Source organism: Aulonocara stuartgranti (assembly GCF_965226115.1).
Source record: "Aulonocara stuartgranti genome assembly, chromosome: 14".
Taxonomy (NCBI): domain Eukaryota; kingdom Metazoa; phylum Chordata; class Actinopteri; order Cichliformes; family Cichlidae; genus Aulonocara; species Aulonocara stuartgranti.
This window is the reverse complement of record NC_138950.1, coordinates 36,450,787-36,478,232: the sequence shown is the minus strand read 5'-3', so window position 1 is coordinate 36,478,232 and position 27,446 is coordinate 36,450,787. Positions and strand designations below refer to the sequence as shown.

At 45.3% G+C, this 27,446-nt stretch overlaps 1 protein-coding gene across 3 annotated transcripts; it reads right to left on the bottom strand.

Annotated features, from left to right (window-relative positions):
• Nucleotides 1-22,303: 22,303 nt before the first annotated feature.
• Nucleotides 22,304-26,081, bottom strand: smco4 (single-pass membrane protein with coiled-coil domains 4). Of its 3 annotated transcripts, XR_014270920.1 has the most exons (3): nucleotides 25,551-25,715; nucleotides 22,633-23,242; nucleotides 22,304-22,596 (listed from the first exon to the last, which is right to left on the bottom strand). XR_014270920.1 is itself a non-coding variant. In XM_082503240.1 (2 exons), exon 2 carries the CDS (start codon nucleotides 23,199-23,201, stop codon nucleotides 23,022-23,024), a length of 180 nt encoding a protein of 59 aa, XP_082359366.1. In that variant the 5' UTR covers nucleotides 23,202-23,242; nucleotides 25,978-26,081; the 3' UTR covers nucleotides 22,304-23,021. The 3 variants fall into 3 exon arrangements, 2 of the variants coding, with proteins under 2 accessions (XP_082359366.1, XP_082359365.1); XM_082503240.1 differs by lacking the exon at nucleotides 25,551-25,715 and adding an exon at nucleotides 25,978-26,081 and having other exon boundaries at nucleotides 22,304-23,242; XM_082503239.1 differs by having other exon boundaries at nucleotides 22,304-23,242.
• Nucleotides 26,082-27,446: the final 1,365 nt, after the last annotated feature.

Below are 27,446 nucleotides of genomic sequence, written 5' to 3'. Positions count from 1 at the left end.
CTTTTATTCAGCTGTGCACGTTGTATGTTGCTGGTTGCTGTATGTAACAGAACTTCATAGTTGTAAGACTGGCCTATTGTTTTCTAGTTTCATTATGATTTTGCTCACTGGTGTGTTCACCTTTTCACAAAGGAGATGTTTAATTACGGTCTCCTTTATAGGTTCAAGATGTTTTTCAAGCTCTGGATAACAGATTGTTGGATCTGTACATCTTTGTTTTTGCTTATTCTTGTCTGCTTCGTGCATCAGGGTTTGTTATCTGCAAGACAAATTTGTGTTTAATTATTTTACTGTTGCATTAGAACAAGACAACATGACTTGTATGTTTACTAAAAATAACTCATACTTGTTAAATAAAAATGTGTATGAAGTATATTTTATAGCCTGTTATTGTATACTATACTTTTAGTCTAATAAACCCCACCATGCAAGCATAAAAAATGTAACACCTACTGCAGGACTCCCACAGCTCTGAGGAACCAGTACACACTGATGAGAAGTGGGTTATTAGAACGAGGCATACATGGGCAACTACTGGACAAGAATATGGAATTACCAGATGAGCCAGTGAGAGGGGTTATATGCAGCATATGTGAGTACTCTGGATGAGTAGAAAGCCAACATCCATACTGACCAAGAAGCAACTAATAACTCAATAACATCAACAGAAAACACACTCAATGTAGCCACCCTAGGAAGAGCACAACTCCCTCAGCTAATTGACAGAGTCCTATCAGAGGAGATGCTTGCCGATATGAATATTGCTCTATGCACCATCCCCACTTTACACAAGCCTTAAAAAACAATACAAACTATAACAACTGTACAACTGGGCAGAAATGATAAAATACAAAATAGGCTGAACATATCGCAACCTGGATGAACCTTAGATATTAATGAATAAAGAATAAATAAAGAATACAGGTTTAGGAAGAAAGCTGGACAACCAATGGATATGGACATGATCTCCACGTACTGACTGAAGAAGCAGACGAGAGAGATAGGACAGAGAGAGATTGAGGTCCCCCTGGCTTACCTCTTATCACATCTGAGAAAGGGTAAAAGGTCTTAATAGCCTTTTATGTTAAAAAAAAAAAAGTGGTATTACAGAGTTTCTCTATATGAGCTTTTGCTAATGCTAAATCATCTTTATTATTAAACAAAGATGTAATGAAAGTATAAGTCTGATTAATATGTTGACTGAAAAATGCAGTTTGAGTAATGAAAATGATTCTAACATCTGGATTTTGTTTGCATAGACATGATCCAGTTACGACCTTGGCAGAGTTGCATCTGTGTGTGGCTGCAGGAATGTGGAAAGAAATGGAAATGTGTAGCCAACGATCATTAAACATGATTTTGAATAAGAGAAATGGTATTAAGTGTTGGTTATTGAACACAGAACCGTAATTCATATATGATTTTGCTGATAGTGTCATGGTCTGGGTGAGTCCCAGTGTTTTTCCTCCAAGCCAGCAGCTCCACCTCTGGGAGGAGCCACCGTGTTCCTGCTCATTGCTCGCACCTGTGGGCAATTAAGCCGTGGACTTATAAGGCCAGCGGCGCGCAACTTCTCTTTGCCAGATTCTCAGCTAACCACAGTTAATACAGGCCACCGCTTTGTTTTGTACACGGCTTAGTGAACTACCTTGGCTCATCTTGTATCTCTCTTTCATAGCAACGCACCATAGATTAGCAGACGCAACTCTCCGCCATAGAACCCCCATTCGGACGCTGGACCTCCTGACAGTCTCACGGTTTTACTCACTCCACGCACCTGCCTGCCTCCCTGCCTCAATGTCAGGAATTTCGGTTACGTACCACTCACCGGGACCACGCTACCGATCCACCTGCGGCAAGTAAGCAGTGCAAAGGAATATTCAGAACAAATAGCTTGCCAGTATTCCTCCGGAACCATACCTGACATATCAAATCAAATCAAATAAAATCACTTTTATTGTCACATCACATGTGCAGGTACATTGGTACAGCACATGTGAGTGAAATTCTTGTGTGCGAGCTTCACAAGCAACAGAGTTGTGCAAAATACAATGATGTAAACAAGCAAAATACAAGAATGGCTACATCTGAAACTAATAAATATATGTACAATATATAATAGTATATGCATTTCTGGATGTGTATACTAAATATTTTTCTACGTGTGTGTGTGTGTGTGTGTGTGTGTGTACACATATTTTACAAATTAAATAGAGTAAACAATAAATAAAATATATAAAAAATATACAGAGTTGAGACATATGTACTCTTGTTTCAGTGACTCTGACCCCTTTCCAGGGACCCAGCCATCCAGTTTGACTCTCCCTTTGTCCCTAACCACAGAACTGCAGTTTCCACCATTGAAAAATCACTGATTGTTTACTTAGCTCAGGTCGCATAAGTGCTGTTTAGTTTTGGTGTTTGTTCCTAGCACTAGTGAAACACACAACTCAGTTTTCTGGGGGGTTTTTCACTTACACTTGTTGTGAAAGAATAAACGTTGTCAATAAAACGTTCTCTGTGCTGCTCTGTGTTCTGCATTTGAGTCCTTTTTCTTTTGAGTCGGCCTCGGCCGTGACAGATCAGTATTAAGCATAATCAACTAAATCAGGTGTAAGTTTAATCGATATAACAAATAAGAGAGTATAATAATGACAGTAAAGACAGGCCTATCACTGAAAGTGTGTGTGTGTGTGTGTGTGTGAGGATAGGAGGGAAGAGTGAGCAGACACTAAGCAATGTCTGACTATAAAACACATTATTCAATAAAATACATTTTATTGTATATAATGTGATTCACAAACACAAAGTTCAGAAGAGAAAAAGGGAGAAAACTTTCCCCTGTATTTGAATTAAAAAAAGAATATGCTGAAATGAGTGTTCATGTAAGAATGAGCTAATCTGGCACCCTGGAGAGCATCGCCAGATCCTCCTGTCTCAGGAAAACCAGGGCCATGACAGGTGACCGATTGCTCCCTGCCTGCCACCTGCCTGAGGCGCCGACCAGAGAACAGTGGGTCAACACTGTTCTCTGGTCGGCGCCTCAGGGCCATCAAGTCCCACATCTCTAAACTCACAAAGAGCTTCTTCCCCTGGGTAATTCAGACTGTTAATATACGCTTTCCCCCCACACCACACCCTGCCGACTCATCTCACCAAATTAATTTTTTTTTTTAAATTCCTGCCGTTTTACTATTTATATTTTATTCCTGTTGGTGTGGAGCACCCATAATTTTGTACATGTGCAATGACAATAAAGGACTATCAGAGAGATCAACTGCTGCCGAAACTGTAAACCTGCAAGTTGATTTTGTATGTTTTGGCTTGTTCCTGATTTTTTGTTAGATCATCGACTCAAGACGATTTGGATTGCCACTCTTCAGGCTAGGGTGTGCTTGTTCTCTCTCCAACCTTTCTTCTCACAAAGATCAGAACAAGCTCAGCATCAGTGTTGGGCAAGTTACTTTGAAAAAGTAATTAATTATAGTTACTAGTTACTTCTTCAAAAAAGTAACTGAGTTAGTAACTGAGTTACAATATTCTAAAAGTAATTAATTACTTGAAAAGTAACTATTGCGTTACTTTAAAAAAAATTGTTTAACCCTCTTTGGTCCAGGGTATAATTGGCCATTTTTAACTACTTTTGATTTTCCCTCCACATTTTACCTTTAAAAATTATTTACTTAGCCTTGTTTGGTATCATCAGCACAGCCTCACGTGTCTGAATTTACAGTTATGTTTTCATTTTTGACATACTGTATTACCACAATTGATCTAAAATCAGACAAAAAACATAAAATCCGAGTAGAAAAAGTTATATTTTTACTGTAACAACCACAAACATGTTTAATGAATCATATTTGATAACTTTAAATGCAAATATAAATTGTTAATTTTAAAATCCTATGCACAAGTTTTGCAAACAACAAAGTTATTTGCATCCATTTACCTTTTACCTTGATTTTTTAAATAACCATTTCAAACTATTTACATAACAATCAGCTGTTCTGCATTCAATAAGATGCCACACAAATTATTTGTGCCACTCCAAAAAAATTATTTCTGTCCACTATAAAGGAGAACGTCACAGCCTGATACCTGCAGGTCTGACAGCAGCAGGTGTATCACTCCTGTTTCTACCTGGAGACAGCAGTCGCCTCAATGTTCTGACACATCTCAAAACTCGCTCTCCCTCTATTTCTGCTGTCTTTCTCTCTCTCTCTCTCTCTCTCTCTCTCTCGCCGTCACTCCTAAAACTTCCCCTGTTTTGTTTTGTTGTTTTGCTCATATGCAGAGAGTGCTTGCTGCGCTGTCCTTAGACAGTAAAAGTGACGAAACTATTGAGGAAAAAACGCCACGTATATATTGTTTATCATGACTGTGGTTTTACGTGGCCTATCAACACAATTTAAAAACTGGTATATATCATCTTGTTGCTTTGTCTTTAAGTGGTCGTGTGACTGGCTTACCACGACTACTTTATTCTTCCTCAGTCAAACAGCAGCACTCACGCGATTGTTTTGCCCCTTAGCTCCAGGTGTTGTGCTAGACCAGACCTTCCCAAAGTGTGGGGCCCGCCCCCTAGGGGGGGGCGCAGAGCCATGGCTGGGGGGGTGGGGGGGGGCGAGGTATGAAAAGGAAAAAAACAAAACACTTGGACACAGTAGCGGTTTTTGATATGGGCGACACGGGCGGTTGCCCGGGGCGGCATCGTGGTGGGGGGCGGCATCACGGGCATCGGCAAAAAAAAAAAAATTGCTCGTACTCATGCTGCCCCGACATCAGCCAGCGCATATTGGGAATGGCATAGGCACCGATCGGTTTTCTATCGCCCATTTGCTGGGAGTAAGGGTGCCCTCCGTTTGCGAGGTGCGCCTGCTGCTTGCGGCACAGGGAGGAGAGGGCGGGCCGGCGGGGGATTCTCTGGCTGGCTAGAGCAGCATCTAATAACCAACTCGCAAAATAAAACAAAATCTAAAAAAAACAACAAACACGAAAACACCAGACATCATGATAGAGACTTATAATTTGCACCGATGTTTTTTCGAAATTCTATATGCGAAAAGTGAGCGCGAGAGCCCTCGGTGCGCCTCCTTGCTGCTGAAATCAAAGTAAACTTTATTGTCATCTCCACTACATACAGTACAGTATATAGAGAGACGAGACGACGAGGCTCCAGTTACAGCAGTGCAAGTAAACAAACAATAAATATAAGAAGAGTAAGAAAATAAATCTACAGTTTAGGACCAGGAGTAAAGGGATCAATAACAATTCAAAAATTATAATTTACAGTTTGATGATTTAAAGTCTCACACACAACCCGTCGAAAAGGGAGGGGGGCCGGCTGCTTCCAAATAGAGCACATTTCATTCATAATGTTGTAAATTATGCATTCATGATTTGAATCCTGGGTTGTGTGAAATCCCAGAAATACACCCTAGACAAAGTGAATCTGTGAACTAAGGTGTAGGTCTATTAGGTTATGTTGTGGTGATCCTTGGGTTGGGGGATTTGTGTTCATACTGGAGTGCAAAAATTAAAACCAATGTAAGATGGACAAGAAAAGTTCAAAGCCATCAGGTGCTCAGTTTAGAAAAAATAGAAAAGAAGAGGAGGAGAAACGAGCAAAAGATGCAGGTAAGCAGATGTGTCATTGGATAAAGGCAGGTCATCCTGAAACAATCAGAACACTTTATTAATCCCTAAGGAAATTATGTGGGTTACAGTTGCTCCAAAAAGAAATGGTAAAAATAGTAACAGTAACAGACTTAACTCCAAACAATATATTATGTTACAGATTTTAATATTAATTAGTCATTGTCAATTGTTGATTTGTCCTGTTCTCATTGTATGATGAATTATGATGGCTGTTTGGTAGCCGTTTGCATATTCTCTCTCTCTTCGTGTGTGTGTGGGGGGGCGCCAGAGGGAGTGTTAGCCCGGGGCGACAAACAGGCTAGGACCACCACTGCTTGGACACTGCTAGCGCCGGCGCCCACAGAAGCATAGCTGAATAGGTTTCCAAACCAACTTCATTCTAAGCCAAAGACTAGAAAATATGGTGAAGCATATCTTCCCTTTGGTTTCACCTGCACAGTGCCGAGGTAGGTCTCCCCCTGCAGAATTGGTTTTCCCTTTGTTGGGAGCACACGCTGGGCTCTTCAAATCATGGACAAACAGGATCCCACATTCTTGATTTTTAGTTCACAAACACTTTTTATAATAACTAACTACTCCTGACATTTTGGAGATGTTAGCTCTTTATACAGTAAAGTTACAGCGGGATACAAATAACATCAGGCTGATCCTGCCACGATTTGTTCCCCCGGTTCAAATCACGGACAAACAGTATCCCACAGCTGTTTATGTTTTTAAACCCATTTTGCACAGAGAGGCATTTTTTGAAAAATGCATTGACAGCAATGTTGAATATTATTACACAGGAAAAAAACAACTACACGTAAAATAATTACACCGTGATGCCTCTGCCTTTGTAAATGGAGGGACAGTAACTGCGTGTAAAACCTGCAGATAGTCAGCTTAACAGTATTTTGTGTCTATCTGCCATTCTGCAATTCATCTCATGTAAACAATAACGTGGCGCACAACGTGACGTGAAAAAGGCACATAGCTTTGACGTTGCATGATGAACTCTGTATTCCTCGTCCACACGTAAACGCAAAAAAGGAGTTTTAAAAAAATCTCAGTTTTCGGTGATTCGAAACACCGTTTATGTGTGGACGAAACAGCTGCGTTTTCAAACATTTTTCTTGTAAAACAAAGGGGGGCCCAGCAAAAAAAGTTTGGGAACCACTGTGCTAGACAGTGATCGTGATTACCGTCAGCGGGAGCGCGCGCAGCTGCTTAAAGCTGTAGCGCCCCGATTACTTACAGCTACTTCCGTGCAAGTGATATAAGATGCGGTAAGCTGAACACAGCTTCAACCGTCTGTTTGTTGAAAAATAGTAAAGGACCGCATTTTCTTGTTAGTAACTGTAACGGCGTTGTAACGATAGGAATAGTAATTAGTTAGATTACTCGTTACTGAAAAAAGTAACACCATTACTTGTAATGCCGTTATTCCCATCACTGCTCAGCATTAGCTCAGAGAAGGTTAATTAGCAAACTGATTTAATTCTGTTTTGCTTATGTTTAATCACTTCATTGAAACATGCTGCATTAAAAAGTCCGAATTGTGGACCTATTTTTTTTTTAACCCTTTGTGAAACAGTGAAGGCAAAACCCTGAGTATTAATCTGCATTTGAATAAATAGCTCTTACAGGTTACTCCAGTCTTTTAAAGTAACAGAGCCTTGGGGCTTATTTTTCAAAACCACTAAACTAAACCTAGTTATATTTCAAGAGCACTGATCTAAAGGGACGCTGCCGTTGATGCGTGTAGCTAGTAGGACTAGGCTTGCAAGGCCATTGCCCCCAGTTTTTTTTTATCAGAGGCAGGAGCGCAACCGCCCAGAGGCCTTCGAGGCAGTTAGTACCGGGCTAATGCCCTCATCCATTTAAGCTCTGCACTGCCTACTGGGTAAGACTCATAGGATCAGTGTGGTGTAAATAAGGCACGACGAGTCCACAGGTCAGATTTCAGAGCCATTTTATTGAATGCGGCTGCAGCTCCCAAGCTACCAGCCGAACATATACCACAACTCTCCCCACAAACCCTAATTCCCCTTATTTAAGTCGGCAGGCGTAATTGCGGATGCCGTGAAGCTGCGTCCACCTTCCCTGCATGGCACCCCAGACCACGCCCCACCACATACCCCCGATGGGGGTATGAGGCCGGGAAGTCATCCAGTCGAACCAGCCATCCAGCTTCCTCCGAAGGGTGGCTGACCTGTCCCTGTCCCTTAAGTGAGGAGCACAGCCATCCAGGAGGGGCTCAGTGTAGAGCCGCAGCTCCTCCACATCAAAAGAAAATAGTTGATGTGGTTTGGGCATCTGACAAGGACGAGCGCCTCCGGTGTTCTGAGCGTGTCCTGGGTCTCACCGGGAGGAGGCCCTGGGAAGACCCAGGACACGCTGGAGAGATTATATCTCTCGGCTGGCCTGGCAATGCCTTGGTGTTCATCTGGACAAGCTGGAGGAGGTGGCCAGGGAGAGGAAGGCCTGGTATTCTCTGCCTAGGCTGCTGCCCCCATGACCCAACCCTAGATAAATGGAACAAGATGGCTGGATGAAAATATAAAGTGTTGAAATTTGTAATGTAAAACATAAAAAGCTTAAAATGTGATGCGGCCCTGGATAAGTTAATACGAGAATATAGCTTGCAATTTTGAAATGTTCTCTAAATGAAAGAAACAGGAATGTGAAATAGATTCTATACGTGAGTCAAAAATTACTATGGAGAATGGCATTCAAGGATTATTGCCTCAGTTTTGTCAGAGTTTAAAACAAGACAGTTACTGGAGATCCAGTCACTAATCCAGGAAGAACAGTCAACTAGGGTGGACAGAATGTCATCAGCATACAAATGATAAGAAATGCATATTAAGTAAAATATTATGGTCAACAGAATCAAAAACAGCACTGAGGTCAAGCAATATGAGCACAGAGCAATTTTCTGCATCAGATGCCAACAGAGGGCAATTATAGCTATCATTATAGAGATCATTAAAAGAGCAGTTTCAATGGCACGCTGCTTTTGAAAAACAGATTGAAAGTGGTCAGAAATCTGCAAAGTGCATAGTAATGATCTAAACTGATTTTCAAAAATGTTTTCTTTTTCATTTTGAAATAGGCTGCTGGGAGAACTGGCATCAATTTGAGGTTTTGTAAGTAATTGAGTTACCTTAGTATACTTAAAATCGGATAGAACACAATCTTGCCTCAGTGAGCTGTTAATAATAGACAGCAATAAGGGAGCAATGCTTGTGAGAGATCCAAACAGGACAGAAAGAATTAAGATCTCTAACAAGGATGATGAGGGTCTTACCTTATCCCTTATACTAACTAAGTCATTAGTCATAGGTAAATCATACGGTTACTGTGTAACCTTGGTTCTCTTAGTCAGAGACTATCTCTCCACACCGTTACGTATTCCATATGTACAAGATACGTCCCCCCTTGGTCGTGGTGTGTGGATACTTCTTTAAGACACTCCAGCACACCTGGCTACGCCCCACAGCTCACGTATAAAACAGCTGTGCAGACGTGACACCGGTGATAGTTTGATCGGAACACGTCTCCGAGCGACCTGACGGTGGAGAGATAGTCTCTCACTAAGGGAACCAAGGTTGCACAGTAACTGTACGTACTATCATATCGAGACTATCTCTCCACACCATTACATTATCCATATGTACGGGGTAACTCTCTAAGACACCCCGCGAGGAGACAGTGCAACCGAACCCCCGAGAGGGAAGGTGCCAATGAACCATCGACAAAGTACACATAAGCAGACCACCCTGGTCAGGGCTTCGCCAGACGCGAAGGCCAAGCCGGGGGGTGGAGGCAGCAGTCTGCAGACGCCAGACTGGCCCGAACCTGTAGTGCAGGACGCAGGACTGCAAGTGATTGGCCGCTCAAGGTCAGCCTGGGAACCGTGAAGCACACGGCCAGGGAGCGCAGCACACCAAGCTGCCAAGTAGTATCCTGCTGGTCGCATAAGCCATGCGGGCAATGCCAGACAGACAGCCTGCAATGTCAGCACAGCCGCTGAAAGCAGAGGGCCGAGGTAGGGACATGACCCAAAGTGTCTGTCCCCAAGCCACCCCGCGCCATCCACAGACTGGCAAGGGGGCTGGCAGTCCAGCCAACTGAAAGGCCAATTGGGGACACAACCCAAAGGTGTGCCCCAATGCCGGTTGGCCACTAAGTGCTGTTGCAGCAGGTGTGTCGCAAGGGCGAACTCGCTACTCGTGCACAGTCGGCGCTGGAGGGTGAAGAACACTCACTCACTGGCTGACACATCAGACACAGCGAGGTCCAACTGGCGTGGAAAACACAGCCTGCAGCCGCAGCAGCTCATATGCCAGACAGAACCTGGCTAAGAGGCTGGAGAACGTACACTCGCTGCAGTGAAGTCCGACTGGCGCGTTAGCCGGCTAACCACGGGCAATACGCCAGGGGAACACAGCCCGCAGCAGCAGTACAGCTGCGAAAGGTAACGTAACCCGCAATATGTGGGCAATCTGCCAGACAGAGAGCCAGCGCCGCAGGCTGGAGAACTGTCAACTGCTGGCCCAGGCGGCAGACGCAGTGAGGCCTGACTGGCATATAAACCGGCGAAGCATGGGCAATATGCCAGGGGAACACAGCCTACAGCAGTGCTGGCCACTAGGCCCAACTCAAAGGATGTCATGAGGGAGGAAGGCGGCTGGAGGACAGGTGATCCTAGGCTCCGAGTCCTCCCCGCCTCACCTGAACACAGCTGTCTCCACACGCCTGCATAGGGCCCTCAGCACAGCGAGGTGGCCGCAGGGCAGACAGGCAGTCCCATCAGGCAACCCTGGTTGTCCGACCGGAGCCAAGCGTCATAAACATCAATCTCCTGACAATCAACCTCCACCGGCCCAGGCCTCACAAGGCGGGGCCATGGCAGGGAATGCTGCGGGAGGGGCCCGGAAATCAAGCGACCCAGACATAGGTCCACCCATCCAGGCCCCACTCCAGTGGCAGCCAGAGGGGATGGAAGCTTCTTCAACATCGACCTCACGGTAATCAACCTCCACCGTCCACCTGGGCCGGTGGAGGTTGATTCCCTCACACGCTGCAGCCATCCCCATTTTAGCCTTAGAGGCACAGGATGTGGGAGGGCTCTCTGTGTCCCCAGCCTGCCTGCAGCTGTCGTGTCAAGCTCCATCCCTATAGAGCGACCGACAAAATGGCCACCAGCCACCAGCAGTTACCCTCACGCCCTTGTTAGAGCATGCCGCCCTGCCCAGGGAGGGCTTGAAGGGGCATCCAGAGGGACCAGGGACGGGGCTATCGGGGGAGGGGCCAAAGGCAAACTAATCTCGCCATGCATGGCAGCAACCATCTCCGGGCAGGGGACCATAAATGCTGGGAGGCAGGGCACTCAACTGCCTGCAACCAGACCAATCAGGCAGCAGCGGCACCTGAGATAGGAGGCGCTGTGGCTGTGTGACATCACCAACCTTGAGGTCTGTTCTACTAGACAGGACCTCAGGAAGGGCTAGTTCCCACACCCGGCATGCTCCAATCAAGAGCTGAAGGGATCCATCTTGCCCGACACTGTGCCTGGGGACCAGCAGTGGGCAGCCCAGGGACAGGTGGGCGACACCGGAGGAGAGGATGGAAGCTTCTTCAACATCTGCCTCCTGATAAGTCAACCTTCACCGGCCCAGGCCTCACAGAGGCAGGGGCATGGGAGCGACGCTGTGGGAGAGGCCAGCAGTGAATCAGCAAGATTGCTCCAGACCAACGGCCAATTAGAGATGCCACTTGCTGTATGCTGGCTGCAGGAATCATCGAGCCTTCACACAGTGAGTGGTGTAGTCCTGTTGTGCTTTTGCCAAAGAAAGATAATTCTAAGCTTAGATGTTGTGTAAACTTTTATGAGTTAAATTGTATGTGTGTTTTTGATCCGTATCCAATGCAAATCCTAATTTTCTGACAACCCTTGACCTCTGTAAAGGATATTGGCAGGTTCCCTTGACAGAATCTTCAAAGGACTTACATTCAGAGTACCAAGTGGATTGTTTAGATTCACAGTGATGCCTTTTGGCTTGCATGGAGCACTGGCTACATTCCAAAGGTTGGTGGATCGAGTTTTGAGGGGTGCAGAACAATATGCAGCTGCATACATTGATGATACTGTTGTCTTCATGCTGATGTTTTTCAACGCATCAAAAATGCAGGACTTGTCATAAATACAAAGAAATTTCACATCTCCAAGCCCGAGGTGCAGTACCTGGTTATGTAATAGGAGGTGGAGGCATTCGCCCTCAGGTGGCAAAAGTGGATCAAGTTACTGCAGCACCCTTTCCAAACACAAAGAAAAGGTTGCAATCATTTTTGGGGTTAGTGGGTTGGTACTGCCAACTAATTCCCAATTTTTCATCCAGAGTGGTTCTACTAACCAACATGAAAAGAAAGTCTAGTTCTATAAAGATTGAGGGAACTAAAGAGGCTGAGAATGCATTCAATGATTTGAAAGACTGTGTCTGAAACTTGTCTTGCAGTGTCCAGATTTTAGACTTCCCATTACAGTACAAACAGATGCCTCTGAGGTGGGTCTAGGAGGAAATGAGATATTCGACCATTGGAGGAGGCATTGGCAATTAAATGGGCCCTAGACACCTAAGCTATTATCACATATTATCACATCAAAATGGCGGCGCGTGTAAACGCAGCGACCTCACGCTCTCCTGAAAATGCGATGTTTTGTTCGTCAAGTAAGTGTCTTTCTGCAAGTGTTTCTCGCCAGTCCACGTCGGAATATGTGTACAGTCGTCAGGCTCTCTTACACATTCAGAGAAGCAAGATTTGCCAAGTTTTGAACACTAACGTTGAGATGCTAAGGGAGATAGGACTTCTGCGACAGCCTGCTAGCTGGCCTAGCAACTCACCGGACTCGCCTGCTAACCCTCCCCGGGCAAGGAGGTGTCGAAAGCGGTGCGCTAGGACAAGGAAGCGGGGCAAGCGCGGAGGTGTCCGAGTCAGGCTTGAGGCTAAGCCAACTCGCCCAGCCATACCATCGATCCTCTTAGCCAACGTACGATCTCTGGACAATAAAATGGACAACATATGACTTCTGAGATCAGCGAATCGCAAAGTAAGTGACTGTTGTGTGCTAGTTTTCACCGAGACATGCATTGATGATGTAACACAAGTGAAAGGTATCACAACTCGAGGCAACCGGACATCTTTAACACCTCCCTGAGGCAAGCCACTGTTCCATCATGCTTCAAGACTGCCATCATCATACCTGTGCCAAAGAAACCATCCCCAGCCTGTTTCAATGACTACCGCCCCGTGGCACTGACACCCATTATTATGAAGTGCTTTGAACGACTAGTCATGTCACACTTCAAATCCACCCTACCTCCCACCCTGGACCCACACCAGTTCGCATACAGAGCGAACCGATCCACAGAGGATGCAATCTGCTCTGCCCTCCACCCAGCCCTAACTCATCTGGACAAGAAAGACTCATATGTGAGAATGCTGTTCATAGACTTTAGCTCAGCATTCAACACCATAATACCACAACAACTCATCTGTAAACTGGACAGACTGGGCCTCAGCACCTCCCTCTGCAACTGGCTGCTGGATTTCCTCAGCCAGAGGCCTCAAGCGGTGCGTGTGGGCAACAAGGTCTCAAACAGCATCACCCTGAGCACGGGGGCTCCACAAGGCTGTGTGCTCAGTCCTCTGCTCTTCACCCTGTTGACACATGACTGCACACCAACCTACAGCTCCAACCACCTTGTGAAGTTTGCGGACGACACAACGCTGGTGGGGCTCATCACCAAGGGCGATGAGACCCACTACAGGAAAGAGGTTGAGCTCCTGACCACGTGGTGCAGAGACAACAACCTCCTGCTAAATGTCAGTAAGACCAAGGAGATTATTGTCAACTTCTAGAGAGGCCACACCTGTCACCCCCCATTGACCATCGACGGCGCTGCGGTGGAGAGGGTGAGCAGCACCAAGTTCCTGGGGGTGCACATCAGTGAGGACCTCTCCTGGACCACCAACACAGCATCACTGGCCAAGAAAGCACAACAGCGCCTCTACTTCCTGCGCAAACTCTAGCAGGCAAGTGCTCCACCACCCATCCTGACTACATTCTACAGAGGCACTATTGAAAGTATCCTCTCCAGCTGCATCACTGTGTGGGGCGGTAGCTGTACTGACTATAACAGGAAAGCTCTACAACGCATTGTGAGAACAGCTGAGAGGATAGTTGGTGTACCACTCCCCTCCCTGCAAGACATTTACACCACTCGCCTCACCCGCAAAGCCATCACAATTGTCAACGATGCAACCCACCCCGCGCACTGTCTGTTCAGCCTCCTGCCCTCTGGAAAGAGATACAGAAGTCTCCGCTCCCGCACTACCAGGCTCACCAACAGCTTCATCCACCAGGCTGTGAGACTGCTGAACTCTCTTCCCTCCCGACTCCCAGCCAGCAGAATCACCAGATTGGCAGAAGTATAGGAAGACAGATTGGACTCTACTCCCCCCCACCCACCCACCTACGCACACTCTCCAACAAGGAAACACTCTCTGAACCAAGAACTGAAAACATTCCTGACTTGCATTGCAATTGCACACACCTGCTACTATATATATATTTTTAGTATTTCTTTTAGCACTATTTATATTATTATATTACTATTTATTACTTTATTGTTAGGGCTGTTTTTGTTGTGCATCTGCACCTTATTGTTGTCAATGTCTACGCGTGGGACAGTGTGAAACGTAATTTCAATTCCTTTGTATGGCAAGTACATTTGAAGAAATTGACAAATAAAAGTATTCTATTCTATTCTATTCTATTCTATTCTATTCTATTCTATTCTATTCTATTCTATTCTATTCTACATTGGGAAAGTGTTTGTTTTTGAGAATGATCATTATGCTTTGCAATGGATCCACAACATGAAAAACACTAATGCTAGGATAACAAGATGGTACTTATCTCTTCAGTGTTAGGGTACCTGGGTGGTTGACCCAGTGTTTTCAGTTTTGGTTTCTGTTTTACATTTTTATTTCTCCAGTTCTTCTTGGTTTGTGATTTTGTATTTCTTAAGTTTTGGTTTCCACACTCCCTCTGTTCTGTGTCCAGCCTGTGTCTCTGTGTCTGCCCTGGCCCCAGGTAATATTGTTTTTCCTCATAGAACCGTTCATAGTGTTTTCCTTTAGTGCTACTGATAGAATCTCAGAGCGTAGCCTCATAGATTATAGATGACTTCAAGTGATTTGGGGGTCCATGCAAAGTTATGTGCTACCTTGTAAATTAGTATTTTCCTCTGAGCCGGTTATAAGGCTCTCGCCTTTAGTTCATGTTCACTTACTAAGAGTGTTTTATGTTCTTCACTCGTTTTTTTGTCACAACTGACCTCCTGTAACTTAACTTCACTTAATTCTACGCCATCGAGCCTCCAAAGTTTTGTCTGCACCTGAGTCCACTCTCTCACCTTGGGCTGCACGGCCGTGACACAAAGATCAATTAAAGAAATAGTCTTGAAGTCTATTAAGTCTAATAGTAGATTAAATGATATGTTACAGCTGTCATTTTTATGTTACACACCCTAAAGTGCTTCCACCTTAAGTTTGTTTGCAAGCAACTGCAGCTTTTAGATAGCTTTTAGAGATAGTGGACTCTTATAGGTGTTCACCTGAATAATAAACTGGACTGGAGCCACAACACTCATGCTCTTTACAGGAAGTGTCACGGACCCGGTGCCGGGGACTCGGGGTTCGTGAACAGTGTGGACCTTTATTGTTATTAGTGTATTGGATGTATGTTTGCTGCACTGTGCTCTTGTGTTCCATGCTGGTGTGTGTGTGTGTGTGTGTGTGTGTGTGTGTGTGTGTGTGTGAGGCTGGAGGATGAAGGACAGCCACCTGCAGGCCTGATGGGTGTGGCCCTGCCAGCTGCTGGTCACGCCTAGCTTACCACACACCTGCTTCTGATCAGGATCGTCGGGGGAGCTACTTAACAGAGCGATGGAGCTTCCTCCGGCGCAGGATCGTTGAGTTAGACTCCATGTCAGTGTTTCTAGTGTTGTTAAAGTGTATGCCTGCCGGAGTTGGTGCCATAACGGCTGTGTCTGTGTTTTTCCCCAGGAGGACAGCGGAACACAGGACTGCAAGACACACGGGGTGTGTGAAGGCACAGGGGCAGAGAGCACGGGATACCAGCACTTGGGAGAAGACACGTCACGGGAGTCGAGGGAGCACTTTTGGAGATTCAATGTGTGGTGTACAATTACCTCACTGTAAATAAACCCACTGTTCATTCCATTAAGTCCAGCGTTTGGGTCCTATTTCCCCATCTCCCCACGATCTGCCAGCCAGACCGTGACAGAACGATCCTGCCAGATGGACCCAGCGGACTTTTCGGAGAGGTTCAGGAGGGAGGTGACAGACAAAGTAAATCGTCTATGTGAACTGTGGCTGGAAGCGCACGCGGAGGGTTTACGTTGTGCTGTGGAGAAGCGGTTGCAGGAAACACTGACTTGTTTTCCCTGGGTGTTGGACAATCTTTTTCCGATTGTGGCGGATTTCCTGCTCAACACCCTTCACCTCCACTCTCCGATCCAGGCTGCCCCCCCACTCGGCCAGCCTGAGGTTCTTCAGCCTGATACGCCGGCCCCGACGTCTACCCGGAAACGGCGTTCGCGCCGCCGGCGTTCCTCACCGCAGCCGCCCTCCCGGACATCTCAAGAACCGGCTGTGGTGAGTAATAAGGACACTTTTTCATTTCTCACCCCATCTGCTTTTTTGTTTTCAGTGGATGGTGACACCGCTGACGCTGCTGCAAGCCGGCCAACAGTACAACTAGCGTGGCCTCATTCAGCAGTCTCCACGCCACTGGCGGCTTCACCATCTGCGGTTGTAGCGCCGTCATCATCCCATCCGCATGCAGTCACCCCTCGGCCATCTTCTTCACCGGCTCTACCTTCACCTTCCCCACCTGCGGACACCGCATCACCATCTTCGCCTCCGGATCATCCATCTGTGGCTGAAGCGCAGCCAGAGGTGCCCGCACGGCCAGCTGTTGAGCCCTGCGAGCCGGAGCAGGAGCCCGGAGAGCGGGAGGAGCTGCTCAGCGAAGCGGAGCAGGAGCTCAGGGAGCGGGAGGTGCCTGCACGGCCAGCCGTGCAGCCCTGCGAGCCGGAGCCCGGAGAGCGGGAGCAGCGGCTCGGCGAGCGGGAGCTCAGCATGCTCGAGCGGGAGCTCAGCATGCTCGAGCAGGAGCTCAGCGAGCCGAAGGAGCTCAGCGAGCCGAAGGAGCTCAGCGTGCCGGAGGAGCACAGCGTGCCGGAGGAGCTCAGCGAGCGAGGGGAGCCCGCGTCGCCAGCTGTAGAGCTCAGCGAGCCGGAGGAGCTCAGCGAGCCGGAGGAGCTCGGCGGGCCGGAGGAGCACAGCGAGCTAATGCCGGAGGAGCACTGTGAGCCGGAGGAGCTCAGCGAGCTTATGCTGGAGGAGCTCAGCATGCCGAAGGAGCTCAGCGAGCGAGGGGAGCCCGCGTCGCCAGCTGTGGAGCTCAGCGAGCCGGAGGAGCTCAGCGAGCCGGAGGAGCTCAGCGAGCCGGAGGAGCTCAGCGAGCGAGGGGAGCCCGCGTCGCCAGCTGTAGAGCTCGGCGAGCCGGAGGAGCACAGTGAGCCGGGGGAGCCCCGCGAGCTAATGCCGGAGGAGCACTGTGAGCCGGGGGAGCCCAGCGAGCTAATGCCGGAGGAGCACTGTGAGCTGGAGCAGCTCAGCGAGCCACCCACTGAGAAGCCCGCACCGCTGCTGGCGGACTTCAACGAGCCGGAGGGACCGGCGTTGCCAGCAGAGGAGCTCAGCGAGCCTGGTGAGCCCGCGCTGCCACCGGAGGAGCTCGGAGGTCCGGAGGGATCCGCTGAGCCAGAGCTGGAGGTCGGCGTGCCGGAGGGGCCGCCACGTCCTGCAGCCCGGCCGCCACGTCCTGCAGCCCGGCCGCCACGTCCTGCAGCCCGGCCGCCACGTCCTGCAGCCCGGCCGCCACGTCCTGCAGCCCGGCCGCCACGTCCTGCAGCCCGGCCGCCACGTCCTGCAGCCCGGCCGCCACGTCCTGCAGCCCGGCCGCCACGTCCTGCAGCCCGGCCGCCACGTCCTGCAGCCCGGCCGGTACATCGAGAATCATGGGTTGTGCTGAGGCGGGAGCTACAACGCCGCCGCCACCGGACCCGTGGCAGGCCGCCGGAGGAGCAACGCCGCCGCCACCGGACCCGTGGCAGGCCACCAGAACCGTTCCACCGCGGCTGCCGGACCCATGGCCGCCCGCCGGAGCTCCTGCGTTTCCATCAAGGGGTTAGAGGTAGGCCACCTGAACTTTTTTGCCGCCACTGCCTAACCCGCAGCGGGTCCCGCTTGTTTTGCCGTCCTACAGGTCGGCCGCCAGAACTGTGTTTGCTGCCACTGGACCGGGGGATTGAACTGTTGAACTGTTTTTCTTTTGTTGCTTTGTGGTGGCTGTTTAGCGGAGTGGTTTTGGGGCCCTCCGTCCTGGACCCCCCGCCACCCGCCCTGGGTTGGTTGTTCTGTGGTTTTGTTTTGGGTCGTCGGGAGTCGACCCTTTGAGGGGGGGTACTGTCACGGACCCGGTGCCGGGGACTCGGGGTTCGTGAACAGTGTGGACCTTTATTGTTATTAGTGTATTGGATGTATGTTTGCTGCACTGTGCTCTTGTGTTCCATGCTGGTGTGTGTGTGTGTGTGTGTGTGTGTGTGTGTGAGAGAGGCTGGAGGATGAAGGACAGCCACCTGCAGGCCTGATGGGTGTGGCCCTGCCAGCTGCTGGTCACGCCTAGCTTACCACACACCTGCTTCTGATCAGGATCGTCGGGGGAGCTACTTAACAGAGCGATGGAGCTTCCTCCGGCGCAGGATCGTTGAGTTAGACTCCATGTCAGTGTTTCTAGTGTTGTTAAAGTGTATGCCTGCCGGAGTTGGTGCCATAACGGCTGTGTCTGTGTTTTTCCCCAGGAGGACAGCGGAACACAGGACTGCAAGACACACGGGGTGTGTGAAGGCACAGGGGCAGAGAGCACGGGATACCAGCACTTGGGAGAAGACACGTCACGGGAGTCGAGGGAGCACTTTTGGAGATTCAATGTGTGGTGTACAATTACCTCACTGTAAATAAACCCACTGTTCATTCCATTAAGTCCAGCGTTTGGGTCCTATTTCCCCATCTCCCCACGATCTGCCAGCCAGACCGTGACAGGAAGGGTCAGAGCAGACTCTACCTGCTGAGGCGGCTGAGGTCATTTGGAGTCCAGGGAGCGCTTTTAAAGACCTATGACTCTGTGGTGGCATCTGTCATTTTTTTATAGTGTTGTATGTTGGAGCAGCAGTTTATCGGCAGCTGAGAGGAAGAGGTTGGATAAACTCATCAGGAAGGCCAGTTCTGTTCTGGGATGCACCCTGGACCCAGTGCAGGTGGTGGGAGACAGAAGGACTCTGGCCAAAATAACATCTCTGATGGACAGAGTCTAACACCCCATGCATGTAAATGCTGCTGAACTGCAGAGCTCCTTCAGTGACAGACCGCTGCATCCTAGATGCATGAATGACCGTTTCTGCAGATCCTTCCTTCCTGCAGCTGTCAGACTGTACAATCAAAACTGCTCCCAACAAACAGATGTTTACATCTGCGCTGTAACTGCAATAAGTTAATTAACCGATGTCATCAGGTTGTGCCCAAATATCATTGGGTGTTCTGACCTTGAACCACAACGCCCTCACATTGGCAGGTCGGCAATGATAACCACTCACTTTGCTATGGACACATTTGTGCATAAATGTGCATATGAATGTTTCACACACAAAGTAGTGATTCATCAATGTTTTCATACCTTAATTTCTATTCTATTATCATATTTAGAAGTTCCATTTTGTCACACTGTCAGGCTCAACTCTCAAAACCTGAAACCATTAGTGATGTACTAGCAGTGCAATGTTTGTGAATGTGGCCCAATGATCCCAAACACCCTGCCAATGGAGTAAAAGCATGTCTGGATAGAAAACAATGGGACACTATCAGTCATGGATTGGCCTCCTCAGAACTCTGACCTTAATATAAATGAAGCAGTATAGGATTGTCTTGACAGAGAACAAAACAAAAAGGCAGCAAATACTTAAAGTGCTTTGCAATGTCCTTTAAGGAGCTTAGAAAACTATTCTTCAAGACAACTGAAAGGAATTACAAAAATCAGTCTTCCGTCATCCATCCGTCTTTTTCCGCTTATCCTGGGCTGGGTCACGGGAGCAGCAGCCTAAGCAGAGAAGCCCAGACCTCCCTCTCCCCGGCCACCTCATCCAGCTTGTCCGGGGGAATGCCAGGGCCTTCCAAGGCCAGCTGAAGGATATAATCTCTCCAGCGTGTTCTGGGTCTGCCCTGGGCCTACTCCTGGTGGGACATGCCCAGAAGACCTCATCAAGGAGGCATCCTTGTTAGATGCCCAAATCACCTCAACTGGCTTCTTTCGATGTGGAGGAGCTCTACTCTGAGCCCCTCCTGGATGGCTGAGCTCCTCACGCTATCTTTAAGGGACAGGCCAGGCACCCTAATTTCCGCTGCTTGTATCTATGATCTTGTTTTTTCGGTCACTACCCACAGCTCGTTGGCATGCTCTAATAGGGTGATATGGTACTACAAGGTCATTAAGATAAGATTGGGCCTGATTATTTAAGACCTTGTATGTGAGGAGCAGGATTTTGAATTCAGTTCTGGATTTAACAGGAAGCCAATGAAGGGAAGCCAAAACAGGAGAAATATGCTCTCTCTTTCTAGTCCCTGTCAGGACTCTTGCTGCAGCATTTTGGATTAGCTGAAGGCTTTTCAGCGAGTTTTTAGGACTTCCTGATAATAATGAATTACAGTAGTCCAGCCTGGAAGTAATATCCAGAAGTAATAAATGCATGAACTAGTTTTTCAGCGTCACTCTGAGACATCATCTTTTAGAGATGTTGCGTAAATTGAAGAAAGCAGTCTTACATATTTGTTTAATATGTGCATTGAAGGATATATCCTGGTCAAAAATGACTCCAAGGTTCCTCACAGTGTTACTGGAGGCCAAGGTAATGCCATCCTGAGTAAGTATCTGGTTAGAGACCATATTTCTAAAGTTTCAGGGCCGAGTACAATAACCTCAGTTTGATCTGAATTTAGAAGCAGAAAGTTAGCGGCCATCCAGGTCTTTATGTCTTTAAGACATTCCTGCAGTTTAACTAATTGGTGTGTGTTATCTGGCTTCATGGACAGATAGAGCTCCGTGTCATCTGCATAGCAGTGAAAATGTATGCTATGTCTTCTAATGATGCTGCCTAAGGGAAGCATGTATAATGTAAACACTGAACCCTGTGGAACTCCATAATTAACCTCAGCGTGTGAAGAGGACTCTCCATTTACATGAACAAATTGGAGTCTATGAGATAGATATGATACAAACCACTGCAGCACAGTACCTGTAATACCTACAGCATGTTCTAATCGCTCTAATAGAATATTATGGTCGACAGTATCGAACGCTGCACTGAGGTCTAGCAGGACAAGCACAGAGATGAGTCCACTGTCAGAGGCCATAAGAAGATCATTTGTAACCTTCACTAAAGCTGTTTCTGTGCTGTGATGAGCTCTGAAACCTGACTGAACCACAACACATTTTGTTTGTTAAATGCAGCTATTTCTGTATGCTTTGTCCGACAAAAAGACATTTGGAAAATTCATTCTGAGGTGAAAATATTCAGAAATTTCACAATAGTGTGGGTTTTTTTGTGTGTGCTTGTGACAATGTGGGTGAGAACACCATTTGCCCAGAGTTTAGGTTTGTTATTCTTAGTTAACATTCTTGTTTTGATTTAGCCATACCTTGTTTTTTTTCTGTAGCTTGCAAATATTTACTATCCTGGGTTTGTTTATGTTTTGCACTTTTACAGATTACTTAATATAACATCTTTTAAATAAATTTTGACAAGTTTGTTAAGTTAAAATTTCATTTATTTAAACTGTTAGCTTGTCCTGTTTAGTGCTGACATCACAGGAAGGAACCAGGTGAAGAGGGGGAAGAAAATTGTTTTAATTTAATAAAGTCAATTTTAGGGTTTTGTTTGTTTGAGAGTTGTATGTATTATTGTAAAATGTAATGGCTACACTTCAGAGGTGTGTGTTTTATTTTTGGTAAAAAGTATCATCATGTAATGTTTAGTATTACCCATTGAATGGAATATTCCATAGGAGAATATTGTGTTTGGATATCGAGTATTTAAGCAGAGAACTCAGGTGTTTGACAGAGGAGGATCAGGTCAGTGTGGCTGAGTGCACTTGACATTAATTTTGGTTTAAGTCCATGCTTATTTGCACCAAGTTAACTTTGGAGTTAACAGCATCTGTCTCCTGGCCTTCTTCAGCATCTGTCTCCTGGCCTTCTTCAGCCACTTTGGCCAAGCTTTCTCACAATGCTTGATGCCAAGATTATATTTGAGAACAAGTAGCAAAACCCCTGTTGTAATAATAAACACCAATACGAATGTGGTTTGCTGCATTTCACCAAAACAAAACAAAACAAAAAAACCCCACAAACAAACAGACAAAGATAAAAGTTGTAGTATTTAAAATATTTAACAAATCACATTGTGTTTTATCTCTTTATTTGCAAAAATGCAAATCTCTTATAAGGCACTTTGTTACACTTTGAACAAGTCACGAATGACTCAAATGTTTGGATGTCAATGACTTTGTGGATCAGGCTTCTAAACATTTTGAAGATGAAGAAATTCATGTGTGATCCTACTGCTCTTAAAATAAAAATATTTCACAGTGACATTCACACAAGGTAGGCACAAGAATTATTCTAAACATGTCACACATATTTGTACAGATACTGTAAATGTGAGATATGTCTAAGGTGTGGTAAAGGACCTTGTTTGCATTGATTTGAAATATTTTTAACAGCACAAGTCACAAGACCAATTTTTTACATTGAACACTTTAGACATTAAACACCTGTGGTCACATTTTGAAAGCTCTGCATAAGTACTTTGGTATGCAGGATAGTGCATTGTTTTGTTAAACATACACACAAATCCATCAGTGGCTGTAAGACTCTAACAACCAAGATTAAATGTGGTTTTACCCTCATACATTTGGAGGCACCAAGGAGCAATGTTTTCTTCTTTTTGCAGCATGAAGACACACTTTGAAGAAGGGTTTCCTTAAAATAAACAATAGTCCTAGGCCCAGTAACTGGCCTGCACAAGTATGGTCATCACATGATAGGGTCAATCCTTTCGATATAACCAAGTCAATTTGCCACACCAGCTGGGAAGTAGATGTTTCTTTAGTGTCTACTCAATAGCATCAGGTCTGGTGGCCACATAGACAAAGACGATGATAAGTAAGACCACTACAGCTAGTGTGGGCAGGACTACAGTAGCAACCTGCTGACGGGCTTCCTGCATTGCCTGTTTGCGCTCCTTCTTGTCCTTAGAGGTTTCTTTCTTCGGCTTGCCTTTAAGCTGCCTCATTACGACCAAGTGATGATTTGTCTTGCTGTGCTCACTGGAACCTGGGGAAGCATACAATAGTTAGCATTAAATTTTGGCATTAATATTTCTGTTACTTATGCTGAAACCCTTTTTCTATGCAGTTCATTTGTAGTACTAAAACACACACACACTTGTTGTAAATTACATGGTGGCACAAAGGAGTAATAGAAATGAGTTCACACCTAGTTGTTTTAATCCCACCCGAGGGATTAATAAAGTTCTATCTTATCTTATCTTATCTTAAGTCTCAGTTTCAGAAGTAAGCAGACAAAAATGATACTGATATAGCAGTCTCAAGAGTTAGCAAGGACCAGAAACGATTCCACACTGTCCAGTAATGGCTGACAAGCCAAGTCCCTTATGTGATCCTCCACCATTATGACAACGTCTATTTCTTCCATTTCAATTCGACAAGCGAACTCAATTCAGTTACATTTTTATAATGTCAGTCACAACATCTGATCAAGGTGCCTTTACCTTGAAGTTAAAAACCTACAATATTAGATGGAAAACCTCAATGATCAAATTATTCCTTGTTGCATCCCCTTTAACCTCCTAGGACCTGGCGTCCACATATGTGGACGTCCCATTTTGGGTTACTTAGGCCAAAATACTCAATTTTGCTCTACAAGGGCCTGATATCCACTTACAAGGACATTATAGTGCTACTGTTCTATTGAAATTTTAGGGTTCTAGGTAGGTTCTAGGTTCTTTATTATTTGTCACATGCATAGTTATACAAGTATAACACACAGTGAAATGTAGCCTGACACGCTCCTCGACATGTGCAAAAATTGGGGGGGGGGGGGGGTGTAGAGGAAGAACAACGAATATCCTCATATGTGGCTCTCATTTTTCTTAGAAACAAAAAAAAAAATCTGGTAATTCTTTGCTTTTACATTCATCGTGTCCCAACATGCCCAAATATCAAAGAGAAATTAAAAATGAATGCCTTGGAAGAGTTTGGGTCTTAGGAGGTTAAAGAAATAGAGCTCGGTAGACTTGGGTTTAGGAAGGGGCATCCACCTGCCTTGACATGTAACACACAAGAACCTTCCATTTTCTTCAGTTTCAGTACAAATGCTTACAACAATAACACGTATTTATGACATTTACAAATGATTTACAGTCCATGTTTACCTTTTCTTACTACAGTGAGGCTCACAGTTTTTGAACAGCAAAGGTTAAAATATCAATACTACAGTCTAAATATCAGGAGAGCAAATCTATGTGCTTTCACGGTTTTTAGTTATTTAGATTTTTCTTAAGTTATAAATTTGTTTTGAAGTTATTGCATTCACAGGATTACTAGAAAACTTCTCTGTCCTCTGACCTCTGTCCTTGAGGCTGAGGTCCCTAAGATTTAAACCTGTTAAGAGATTTTTAGTAGATAAACCTATAGCATTAACTTCTCCTTGAGTTATCGCATTCATAGGATTTTCAGAAAACTTGAACTCTGACCCAGACCTTGAGGTCGGGGTCACTAAGATTCAAACTCGTCTGAGATTTTTAGTTAATACACCTATGGCATCATTTGAAATTCCTATGTTGCTTTGTTCTCGAGTTATCGCATTCCCAAACTTGGGTGTCCACATTGGCCATCTGCCTACCTGCCCACCTGGCAGGGTGATGACAATACCCAATCAGCCTTTTTGAAACTGAGGGATAAAAACCAAATAAACCTATTAGAGAGAGACAGAATACCTATTAAGCTCTACTTATAAAGCGCTATACAAATACAGGCCATTTACCATTTACTTGTACACATTTGCCAATATTATTATTATTATTATTATTATAATAATGAATTGCAAATTATACGTTCTTCTCTTTTAATATTATTATTGGTGCTATGTACTATGTTTTAGCATTGTTCATTGGTCAAAGTAGAGTCACTAATTAACCTTATTAGGTCTCTCTTTGAAAAAGAGATTTTAATCTCAGTGAGACCATTACCTGGAGAAATCCTTAACTAACAATAAAGCACTACTCCACAATCATGTTGCTACAAAAGAATACACTGTAAGCTTCAAATCAAATTCACCCAGGTGAATTTAAAAACAACCTTTACTGCACCGAGATTCAAACAAACCAAGCAGGTATGTTCTACATAAAGCAAGTTTCACGAGTGTATTAAAAAAAAAAAAATCAGAGGTAAGGGAAACAGCAGTTTGGAGGGCAAGAAATGTTCAGTCGCTGACGTTGAAGACACACTTAGTCATCAAGAGTCTCCAGCATGCAGAAATACAAAAAAAGATTCCGAAGCAGTCTGACCTTCCACAGTCGCCCCCCATGCTATATTTACTAGGGTTAGGGTAAAAGTAGTACCTGAATCGTGAGTATCGCGGCACAGTGTATTCATATCATGCTAACGTTACACTTCGTAACATTAGTTCCACACTGAGAAGGCGCTGACTTCACAGGGGACTGCGTTAAATACAGGAGTTTTCTAGTCTTCCCATTTTCTCTTAGACAGTATTACGTACTGTCGAGGAAGTTACGGTTTTGTATCCGGTGCCTTTCAGTGACAGTAGTTAGTATAGTAGTTAGTTCTAACTTTAGGAAGCGTGAGCTTCATCGATGACAAAGTACTGCTGACGATTCAGCAGCACTGAGTTACTTTATTATTAGCAGTGAGTTACAAGTAACTGTCCTGAGTTGGGACAGTTTCTGTTGGCCAGCATATTTCTACCGGACTCGTAATAGTCGGGTTCGTTATAGCAGAGAATCACAGTGTGAAAGAATAGTTACAAACCTTGTCGTCACGGATCTCGACGTGGCAGTCCGTGGAAGACTTGGTGGAATACTACTGTTAAATGGTTAGCGTGTAAATAAGGAAACTTCCGCCAACGACCTTCAAAATAAAATACTACATAAAACTTTTTGTGCCAAAATCTACCAAAAAGTGATTTCCGATGTTTCTACGGTTTTTAAAGTCTAATACCTTTACTTATATTACTTATATTAGCAAATACTGTAGTGAACAGAGGTTGAACATGTTATAGTGTGTGTAGGTTCTCAGTCGTCCAGTTCATGGTAATCTAAGGAGCTTGGGAAAAAAAGCAACTGGGCTTCTTTAGGTGTCTTGAAGACGCTTCACCTCTCATCCAAGAAGATTCTTCAGTTCTAAGAGCAAATGGTGGAGAGTCCCACAAGTGCTTAAATAGCCAGGATTCTCTACCAATTTCTACCAACCATATGCCACAAACCTGTCAAAATAGACCACAAAACTCTCAAAGTTGCACATAAGTCCCAATTATTAAATCTCAAAACAACCACTGTGCATTAACAGGTGTTCTTGCAAATGTAAATAATGCTTGACCTAAATATATGGATCACAATTTGAGCAATTGCTTAACATTGTAATTCCAATATATAAACACTCTAGTATAGGTATATGGTGTATAGAAGTACATATGATTTCACGGTATATATATCATAAAAAAATTCTGTTAAATTTCGGGGGCCTCCTCTAAATAAATGATGTTGGCTACAGAGTGGCCTTTTGTTTACTGTGATTCTCACAGTTGAGCTTTTCTGTCTTTGAAGTGCACTTTTCTTTTGTGCCGCGGTTTGTGATAAGTTTGAGGATTTACTTGTGTGGTGTTTGGGTTCTGTGAGTAGGGAAAACCACTGTTAATTGCAGATTGCTTATCAAGGCCGGGTTGAATTTTTTTTTTATTAAGGATGTTTTATAAATTTTAATAATTGTTATTCTAATTCAAAAGTTTGAAGTTTTAAAAGCATTTGACTGATAATCCTGATTTTCTGAACAGCGGACCAGACCAGTTTAAGAAAGTAAGTGGCAGTGGTACGCATACTAAAGACAAAAAACCCTAAGTTTTATTACAATCAATAAAGTCTTTCTTGGTCACTTAAAGTGTGTTTATAGAAATGTGATGTTATATATTTCTGCTGCGTTCTTGGATAGATCGCTTTTTAATGTCAGTGACACTTTTTACCTGGACAAATAAAGGAAATATAAAAGTCACTTTGCCAAAAACTGATTCTATTTTGTGTCAGGAATGTTCTTTCTGGCTCAAAACGAATATCATTAGACCAAGAAAAACAGGCATTTCTCTTGCGTGAGATGCAGGCCATCTTCTTTAAGTCTGCTCAGGACCTCATCCATTTGAGGTGCATCCTCAGGACCACCGACGAGCATGTTGTCCAGGTATCAGTTGGTAGCAATTGGTCCAGTTGGAGCAATTGACCTAGCGAAGC

What these genes read in the sequence shown, in the direction of transcription:
- smco4 (XM_082503239.1), bottom strand. Translation starts at nt 25,584, where the DNA reads ATGAATACACTGTGCCGCGATACTCACGATTCAG. An exon ending in CCGCGATACTCACGATTCAG is followed by an intron (nt 23,243 to 25,550) that starts GTACTACTTTTA and finishes ATGCTTCCCCAG; the next exon opens with GTTCCAGTGAGCACAGCAAG.